Raw genomic sequence first — 10,456 nt, 5'->3', positions numbered from 1 at the left:
GGAAAGGAAAGAAAAGACAGGTCACACTGAACTATTTCAAAGCAATACAGCTCATCCTTTTTTAATGTGTTAATCACTGGATTGCTATGAATATACGTTTTAAGACCTGTTCTATAGAGAAATATTCTTGAGATCGTTATCATTTGAAATGTACAGAACATGTGGATTGATGTTTGTAATTTTTAAAACTCATATTTTAAATGAGGTGGTTGCTAAGAATGTGTAGATTTTGAAAAAATGTTATCTAAAATAGTTTTATAAAGGATGTTAAATGTGGGGAAAGGGGCATACGTATGCTTTTAAGAGACATTTTATATCTGCTATGAGACATTCAGGGAATGCATTAAAGTGGCCTTTCAAAAACCACTTAGAAGTATGTTGCTATCTTAGAAAAGAACCATCTGAAAATGAAAACGATTTATGAATACTGGAAAATCAGAAACAAAATTGGAATTTGTTTACTTTTCTAAATAATTGAAGTTAAATATCTTCTTGGCTGGTAGAGCTGATTATGACTTTCAGAATATTTACCTTTCAAAATAATGAACAATCATCCTAATCAAGATCATATAGAAGAAATTAAATTTTGTTACTAAGCCATGTTAAAACTATAACTTTTAAAAATGTAATTCCCTGTCTATAACATATAAGGGAGTGCTCATATCTTCAAAGATCATTATGCTCCATTTTAAGGGAGAAATTAGTTATTACTCCTTGCAGAGTGCCTTATAAAAATTAGTCCAGAGGTTGTCTGCAGCTTAATCAACAAAGTGACGTCTTATAAAGCTGGAAAGGATTGCAGCTTGATAGTGACTATCAAAGAACATAATAAAACTATAAGAAAATACTTGGCTTCCCAAAGTTAGTGGGAATTCTAAGTCACATGGGATCAAAGTTAGGTTGCACCTTAGCTGATACATGGGATACAGATGCATAGTTTGTAGCTTTGAAGGCCAAGGATATACTAACCCCCCGATGTATTATAATGAAAAATCAATAGGGTATCTACAAACACTAAGCCATTGATTTTAATTGATTGCACAAACTAGCCTACGGCCAATCACATTGGCTAGAAGGAAAATGAAAAGTAGAGCAGCAATGGTTAAAAAAAAAAAAGCCTTTTTCTTGGCAAGCATAGTTTCTGCCTGAGGTACATAGTATTAGTGGAACTGATCTGAAATCACACTTAAGTACTAACATGGCTTGTGTTTAGTTATTATTTTAAGTAGTTGCCCATCATTCATTCCTGCATAACTAAATGCCAAAATCTTTCAGGAGAAATCAAAAGTAAGTGAGGGGTCTACCACAGCTCACTGGAGACAAAAGGAGCAGTAGCATAAACTCTGTTTGACAAGTGATTGCCACAGAACTAACTGAAAGGTAGCTTCAGCACCTACCTACTTATCTTACAGTGGTTGATTTGGGGAAGCACTTCTGAAATTAAGAATATGACCCAATGGGCTATAAAATATAAATGTGTTGAATATCTATTTTTCTTTTAAAAGCATCAGAAGGTGTCTTAACTGTACACACACACACACACACACACACACACATACACACACACAATCCCATTCTAACAGCTGAATCTAGGAAGCTGGAAGTGGGGGGGGGGAATTCCACTTGATAGTTATTATTTACAATAAGAGAACAAGTTAAATAATATAAAAAATAAGGATTGTCAGGGGAACACCAACATGATCCTATAATCCACTGTGACACTATTGCTAATGGCTCTAAGGTCTTTGAGGCAATCAAAATAAAAGCACCTACATTTTTTTGTTTTGTTTTTTACTTTCAGTATTATATCACCTGAACTCCAATAATGAAGACTGGTGGTAATTTTAAAAATCCATCTACAAGTATTTAAACCTAGCTTACAAAACCCTTCTACATCAAACTCTTTATCAAACCATCCTTCCCACCACCACCCAGGCTAAAGAGCATCCTAAAATTTATTCCTCATGTAAAATCTGGTGCAACTTTTCAAAAAAAAATCAATCAGAGATTCAAAGTAGATTCTTGGAAATTATCTCTTTGAATCACCTAGTGTTCTAAGAGATACACTTTTGTTATATTGTTAGAGCTGTTGATTTTTGCATGTCTTTACAGAAGGATTTTTCATATAGCTCCTTTATTTGCTTAGAGCAATTTAACAAGGGTAGGGGAGAAGTATATGTGAATTGCAGTGCAAATAGTACCTAAAATTTTAGGCTATTATATTTACTTTTCACAAGAGGAAACTATTTTTAATTTCCCTAAAAGTTGAATAATAAAAACAGTTGTTTCAATTCCTTTATAACCAAAACACAATTGTAATATATAGATGTTCATTTTAGCCCATTGTGATTGATCATAAATATTACAATATAAATATGTCACAAAAGAAGTATTGAATCTATAGAGTAACAGGGTTTTCCCCCTTCTTTTAAACAAAGGTATTCTAAGTTTTAAAGCTATTCTGTTTTAAAACTTTAATTTTTTTGTTTATAGTTTAGATGATAAATCTGTCTTATTTCCCTGTTATAAAATGTTCAGTAACCTCTTTATATATACATTAAACTAAAAAATAAAGGTTCAAGAATTCCTTGATAAAAAAGCAAACTCTTTGAGCCAATCATGTAAATAATTCCATGGGAGACTGCAATACAGATTCCTTAGAATCTTTTGGAATAAATTTAGGAGCTTCAAAACCTTACCATCTAATTTTTTTTTAAGTTATAAATTTAATTGCAGTGCAAAATGCTTAAAACCATATTTCATTGATTGTTTCTGAATATTCAGAACTGGGGAGAAAAGTTAATCTCATAAATATTATGACAAAAATAACTGATAAAATATAAACAAGAATACTAAAAAAGATAGCCGTGTAAATCTTTTCATGGAGGGGGAGCTTTTTTGTGAATAAAATCATAAGCTCTCCAGACAATATCCTTATATACCTCTATTTTTTCCTTTTATAAAAACAGCCTTTTTCTTGAGTTCAATGATTATCAACTACAACAGAGATCCTGTATATGATCACCATAGTTCTTTGGACAAACAGATTTATTTAACCTAACCTAAATGTTGAAGCAGCAAACCTGTTTCATAAATCTCTGTGCTGAATTCCTCATCCAGTGGGACGGGCTTATGAGACCCTTATAAAAATGGAAAGACAGCAGACAGTACAAGCTCTATCCTTGTGAGGCACAAAGACCATAGCATTTTATACAAAACCTCAATTTTTTATTTGCGAAATTAAAAATATGGTATTTGATATATATAAACTTCTATTCCTCTATAAATATAGATGATCTTGTGATAGTGAACAGAATAAATGCATACCAAATTTTTTAAAAAGAAAGAAACCTTTGCATTTTAGGGTTATGACAGCCACAGATTAATTTAGGATCTTAAGTACAGGCTTTATGATATACTCTGAAAGTTTAAAACAAAGCTATCAGGAGAGCTGTATTTCTTCTCCTTTCCTTCCACACAAACTCACAGAAAGCATGACTTGATCATATTTTTTTTTCTTGCATGTATAAATCTGTGGGAAAGGAGAAACACACAAGATTTTAAGGTATTAGAAGGTGGGCCCCTTTTCTCCCAATGTATGCAATATCATTTTATTGAGGGAATAAACCCATCAATCACTAATACTTCTCAGCCTCCAGGCTGAGAACCTTCTCAAGGTTCCTCAGCAGAGGCACAGACTGTCCTCCCTCCCCCACCCAGGACTCTTCAGTTTTAGTTTCTTAATGAACAAGAATGGGTTAACAATGTACAACATTTTGTTTGCTTAGAGAGTCCTGCAATTACAAGACTAATTATTAATTGGTTTGCAAATTGATTTCAAAAAGTGACTATAGCAACACACTGTGAGAAAGCCCATTTTCTTGAACCCCCTTAAGTTTTCTGATCCTTTTTATACTTTGTTGTCCTGTTAATGACAATAAATATCAATTTTCCAATAAAGATTTCCAGGTGATCTCAACTGTTTTGTTTACAGAAAAGTAAAATATAAACACTTAAGCTGTCTCAATCCAGGAGGCAGACTGCCAAGAATGAGTCTACAATTGAAATTAACATTTTCAAACCACCATTTTCAGTCTCTTCCAACCCACACAAAGTGTGATGCCTCTTCTGAAAGCTCAGTCACCACATTTTTTTCCATGAGGTTGGCCAAATCTATTTCAGATTTTACACACTCAGGGAAAAAAAAAAGTTCATCCATGAAAAAGTAGACTGGAAAACAAGCTTGGAATTTACATCCTATTCATCCTCAAACCAGGTTAAGTGTCACTCTAAGAGTGCCTGGGAATGAGGGGTGGATTGTGGTAGAGGCCGAGGACTGTCAGCACCCACATCTGCCAGATCCCTGGTGAGCTTAGAGTACAGTTCACATAGAAAATTCAGTTTTATAAAGTAAAAAGACAAGGCTTCAGAATCTGCCCCCAGGGGAGGGTGGAATTGAGCCTGGCAGGGCTCCCAGTTTAGGGTTTGGAAGGCTGGAAGAGTTCTGAGTTCCCCCACCCCACTTCAGAAAGGGGGAGTGGGGTCACAGGGAAAGGAGGGGAGAATTGTCAGACATGGCAACAAAATCAAGACTTCTCTGCTCAACCCTGAGCAGATGGCTCTGAAAAAAACCTGTGTGAAGGAGGGAATGGGTTCCCCCCCCCTTTTTTTTCTTTTTGGAATACTTGGGGAGGGGAAAAGCCGGAGGAAGAAAATCTGGGAATGGTTAAAAATCCCTAAATAATTAAAAATGTGATTTTTCCATCATTTAAATACAAATATACTTACAAAAATCTTACACAGGCTATTTACAATCATAAAACCATAAAGTCTTGGTACCAGAGAGTGAGGTGTCATGTCCCAAATCTCTCCTAGCTGTTAAGTCCCCTTGTTTGCTTGCTTCCAGAAACGGTTCTAGGGATCTGAAGGTGTTTTTGTTTTGTTTTGTTTTTTAAATGTGTGTGAGAGGAAGCATGGCTCGAAAGAGCCAGACAGAGTCAAACAAGAGGAACCGGTCCTATGGAGCCACCTTTTCAGGGATGGCAAAGTAGAGGAAACTGCAAATGGCTTTTTCTTGGAGTTGCGAGCCTGTGGGATGATGTTTCTCTCTCTCTCTCTCTCCCTCTCCTCTCTCTCTCTCTCTCTCTCTCTCTCTCTCTCTCTCTCAGACGGTGGTTTCCCCCTGTTTGCTGTTGGTAAGTCTGGTATAGAACTTTCTCCAAGAGTTGAGGGTCTTGCCCGACCAGATCCAGAACCCAGAGGTGATACCCACAATCAGTGTCATGAGGTACTTGATCATGAATACCGTGAAGTCCGGGCTCATGGGCGGGTGGGGAGGGGCCCCCCCACCGCTCTGGTGGTGAGGGCAGGGGATGGCATAGCTCTTGCAGCTCTGGGCCACCCAGCTGCGCTCCCACTGTTCTCTGAAGGCTTGCTCGTAAAAGTAGCAGGCGATGACGATGGTGGCCGGCACGGTGTAGAGCACGCTGAAGACTCCGATGCGTACCATGAGCTTCTCCAGTTTCTCCGTCTTGGTGCCGTCATGCTTCATGATGGTGCGGATGCGGAAGAGGGACACGAAGCCGGCCAGGAGAAAGGAGGTGCCGATGAAGAGATAGACAAAGAGGGGCGCCAGCACGAAGCCCCTCAGAGCGTCCACGTTGTTCAGGCCGACAAAGCACACCCCGCTGAGGATGTCTCCGTCCACCTGCCCCAGCGCCAGGATGGTGATGGTCTTGATGGCTGGCACCGCCCAGGCTGCCAGGTGGAAGTACTGGGAGTTGGCCTCTATGGCTTCGTGGCCCCACTTCATGCCGGCTGCCAGGAACCAGGTGAGGGAGAGGATCACCCACCAGATGGAGCTGGCCATGCTGAAGAAATAGAGCATCATGAAGAGGATGGTGCAGCCCTCCTTTTTGGTGCCCTGGGCTACCGTACGGGCCCCGTCCTCGGCAAACTTGTCGTTGCAGACCACCCGATCCTCCAGCAGGAAGCCGGCGATGTAGGCCACGGCCACAGCCGTGTAGCAGCCCGAGAGGAAGATGATGGGCCGCTCAGGGTAGCTGAACCTCCGCATGTCCACCAGGTACGTGAGCACCGTGAAGAGCGTGGAGGCGCAGCAGAGCACGGACCAGATGCCGATCCAGGTGCGTGAGAAGCGCAGCTCCTCCGGCCCGAAGTACATGAGTCCGTACACCTTGGTGGGCTCGCACGGGGCGCCGCAGTCCTTCTCCCCCAGGAAGTGGTAGTTGAGGTAGGAGGGCACCTTAAGCGCCCGCGGGCAGGAGAACTTGCCCCGCTCCGGGGCCGAGGCGCCCCCCGCGCCCCCGCCGCCGCGGCCGCCGCCGCTCCCGTGCTGGGGGTTGCTGGTCCAGAACTCGGGGAGCAGCGAGGGCGTCGGGGTGCCCTTGTCCGACGTGTTCTGGCCCACGCAGAGCTCGCCCGCGCCGTGCACCGGGAACTTCTCGCAGCGCAGCGTGTCTGGCCACTGGAAGCCGAACTTGTTCATGAGCGCCTCGCAGCCCTGGCGGGCCCGCTCGCACAGCGAGCGGCAGGGCGGCAGCGCCTGCTCCAGGACGGTGCACACGGGCGCGTACATGGAGCACAGGAAGAACTTGAGCTCGGCCGAGCACTGCACCTTCACCAGCGGGTAGAACTGGTGCACCTCGAGCCCGGCGTCCTCCTGGTTCGTGTGGCCCAGCAGGTTGGGCATGATGGTCTGGTTGTAGGCGATGTCGGTGCACAGCGGGATGGAGATGGGCTGGCAGTAGCCGTGGTCCGGGATGGAGATGCCGCGCTCGCCGTGGTACTGCTGCGGCGGCGGCGGCGCCTGCTGCCCGGCCGCCTGGGGCTGCGGCGGCGGCGGCGGCGGCTGCCCGGGCCCCGGCCCCTGCCCGGCCGCCTGAGCTCGGACTCCCGACGGCAGCAGCAGCAGCAGCAGCAGCAGCGGCGGCGGCGGCGGCCGCGGCGACAGCCTCCCGAGCGCCGCGCAAAGTTGTCCGCGCCGGCCGCCGGCGGCGGCCGCCCCCCGCTCAGCCATACTTTGTCTGCCCCGTCCCGGGCGCCGCTCCCCCCGAGCTGCCGCCGGCTCCCCCCGGGCGGCCGCTGCCCTCGCAGTCCCGCGCTCGCTCCGCGTCCCGCAGCCGGCGCCGCCGCCGCGGAGACTGGTGACTCATGAAGCGCCGGCGGGGGGCGAGCCGGGGACAGCCCCGAGGGCCGGCTCGAGCGGCGGGCGCTGCCGCTGGGCGGGCGGCGCAGCTCCGGCGTCCCGGGCCCCGGCGAGAGCGCACCTCTGCCTCCGCCTCCGCCTCCGCCTCCGCCGCCGCCGCCTGACCATTTGTGTCAATCCCTCAACTGGGCTCCCTCTCCCTCTCCCCGACCGGTTTCCAGGCGCCCCGGAGTCTGTCTTTCACTCGGAGGGAGGAGCCTTGAAACCGACGCGGAACTTGTGGGCTCAGGGATCGTCACCCAATCGCTGTACCCGCTTCCCGGCGAAAAGGAGCTAGCCGCTGTCTCCTGGCAAGAAGCGGTGGGGGCGGGGGCGGGGGGCAGCGGGGGCGGGGGCGGAGAGTTGGGGCGGTGGAGGGCCGAGCTCCACTACAAAGGGGGGGGGGGGGTTGTTCAGCGGCGGGACGGGCTTGATTGCTTTTGCTTTAGCCGAAGAAAGAGCCAGGACACGCCGGAGAATAGTCCCATATGTTGTGGGGCAGGATGAATCGGAGTTGGCAGCCTGGGAGACCCCCTTCCCTTCCCTTTTCTTCATTTTCATGTTTCAAAATTCGGCTCTTCACGGTGGTTATAACGTAGGGAACAGGGGACAGCCCCCGGAAGAGCTGCTTCTGCGCGGAGGGGCGCGGGGCGTTTTAGGCTCGGGGCTGTCAAAGTTTGCGGGGAATCCAATTGTCGGGCCGGTCCTGGCTCGGGGGAGCCTGGGCTTGGCCACCCTGACGCGGCTGCTCTGCGGGCAGTGCCTCTTTGGGTGCACCAGAAGGGAAAGTTCTCCTGGGTTCTGATCCGAGCAACCACAGACACAAAACCCTTTTTAAATTATTATTATTTTGGACGCTGATCGAGAAAGCAAAAGTCGATGGCTCCCACTTTCCTCCTCCTTTCATTAAGCCAGAAACAGAAACTAAGAAAATTGTCCTTTAATTCTTTAGGGCAGAGATTCTTAACCTGGGTCTTTGCAGGTTTTGTTTTGTTTTGTTTTGAATAATAATTTATATACCTGTTTCCTTTGTAATCGCATGTAGTTTATGTATTTAAAAACATTTTTCAGAGAAATGATCCATAGCTTTAGCAGAATGCCAAAGAGATCCGGGGCACAGAAGAGATTAAGAACCCCCTCTTTAGAGGAACTGGAGAACTCGGGATCTGGCTGAAACCTTTTGAAATTGGGGCGGTTTTTTCTTGAAGACCTCGGAGTCTATCAGGATTGGGAGTGGCTGTGGCTTATAGCTTGAGGCCAGTGTCCAAAGAGCTGAAATGTTTTGAGGTGCCAAAAGTTCCCCAAAATAGAGAAAAATAACAAAATGCTGACTTAGACAATGGTTGTGAAAGTACCCGAAAATCTAGAGAGACCTAGGAGGAATTAGTTTTTTTTTTCTTTTTTTCTGGCCCTTGGCTTGTTTTGAGACGCTAAGGTGACCAGCTTCCACCCACCTTGAAATCTAGCTAAAGGGGTTGGGATGGAACAACTGAGCGAATGGAATTATAAAGTTCTCCTCTACTTATGAAACAAATAGTTACTTATGCTAGGCCATTTGGGGTTTTTCTCCAGATGGTTATTTCATAAGAACTTCCACTGTCGAAACTCCCTTCACCAATGCAGATCAAGCAACTCACCTGTAAGTTAGTCTCAGAGAGTTGCCAGCTTCCATAGTAAGTGATTTGTCCAGAGTTACACAGTTAGTATATTAGATCACAAGTTTTCCTGACCCCAACACTGCTATGTCAGGTTATCTCTTGTCAGACCTACATGGTTGTGGGTTATTAATCTTCTATGTAATTTTTTTTTGGTGATATTTTAGTCAAGTGACACAACCATATAAATCCACCTCATTATTTTGTAATTTTGTGAAATAAAAGCCAAATCTTGCCAATCATCTGTTTCCTTTTCTTCAGCCATCTTTCATCTTATTCTTTAAATTCTCCAGTTAGTAATCCTGCTACTATTATTTACAATTATATAGTGTTGATTTCCTTCTTGCTAGGACAATGCCTTTAAAGAAAAGGTTCATTGATAGCTCATTACACAAAATAGTATCTTTCCATAACCATGAGAAGTTCAAGCAGATATAGCCTTTGGATTCTCCCAATATCTTTTTCATACCCACTCCTCCCTTCCTATACTTCTGTATTGTCTAAGGCCCTACCCATTGATGTCCTTCCTAATACTCCCAGTTGATAGTCATCATGATAGATCAGCTAGATAGTTTCTTATACTGGCTGTGTAACCCGGGACTAGTCACTAACCTCTTAGTACAGGTACCAACCTCATCTGGGAGTTCCCTCTTCCAATAAAATGGCAGATCCAGCCCTTTCCCTCCATGTTTGAACCTTCTGACCTAGGGGGGAAAAAATACTGGTTTTAAATCTCAGCTGTCATAGTTAATAGCCATATGGTCATTGGGAGAACATTCAACTTCATAAGTTTTAGTTTTTCCATTTATAAGATGGAGATGATGATACTTTTACAACTAGCTTCACCAAGATGTTGTGAGGAAAGCACTTTATAAATCATGAAATCTGATCAAAATGTAAGATATCATCATCAGTATGATCACCGGTAATCATAGGATGATTTCCTACTCCAAGTCAATATTTACCTTGTTCCATATTCTAAATGGCTAAAAGCTCTGCTAAATGACTCACTAATAAGCTAATCTATGCCAAGAATTGATAATCAATTTAGCTTAATAATTATTTATTAATTTCTGATAACTGATATTGGCTTAATGTTAGCCTTATAAGAGTTTCTTTTTTTAACAATTATCTTCAATGCTCCCCAAAGAGTTAATAATATGAGGATTTCCACCAAGCTCTTTAAAGGCCATGACCAATGTTTGGGGGAGAATGGGGTGTCCTTTGGCCTACCCTTCAAGAAATGTGGGAAGTGGCCTAGGAGAAATGTTTAGCTGGCGTTGTAGCCAAATTCTCTCCTTTGCTGCTAGAACATGGTTTTTCTATATGTAGCTCTGCTTTTCAGGCACAAGAATTCTGAGCCTCTCAGAGTTTCTCTCTAAAACAGGTACAGATGTTTTGGAGAGAAACTGTGGGAGGCTGAGAATTCTGGGAATTCTACCTCCAAAGCAGAGCTACATTCATGTTGAAGATTTTATGAAAGGTGAGACTATTGCTAAAATCTCAATTTCCTCATTGCAAAATGAATGAATTTGACTGCACATCCTGCGAGTTCTTTTCTAGTTCTCAATCTATGATACTACAAATTTCCACA

At 44.4% G+C, this 10,456-nt stretch overlaps 1 protein-coding gene across 1 annotated transcript; it reads right to left on the bottom strand.

Moving 5' to 3' along the window:
• Window positions 1-3,208: 3,208 nt before the first annotated feature.
• On the bottom strand, window positions 3,209-7,134 carry FZD1 (frizzled class receptor 1). The gene has a single exon (XM_003771935.4). It carries the CDS (start codon window positions 7,037-7,039, stop codon window positions 5,165-5,167), a length of 1,875 nt encoding a protein of 624 aa, XP_003771983.2. The 5' UTR covers window positions 7,040-7,134; the 3' UTR covers window positions 3,209-5,164.
• Between the last annotated feature and the right edge of the window lie 3,322 nt (window positions 7,135-10,456).

This window comes from Sarcophilus harrisii, chromosome 5 (assembly GCF_902635505.1).
Source record: "Sarcophilus harrisii chromosome 5, mSarHar1.11, whole genome shotgun sequence".
In the NCBI taxonomy this organism is placed as follows: domain Eukaryota; kingdom Metazoa; phylum Chordata; class Mammalia; order Dasyuromorphia; family Dasyuridae; genus Sarcophilus; species Sarcophilus harrisii.
Note: the sequence above shows the minus strand (reverse complement) of the source record. Positions and strands in the feature narration are given on the sequence as shown.

Bases quoted from the DNA above. Each gene is read 5' to 3' on its own strand.
- FZD1 (XM_003771935.4), bottom strand. From the start codon at position 7,039: ATGGCTGAGCGGGGGGCGGCCGCCGCCGGCGGCCGGCGCGGACAACTT.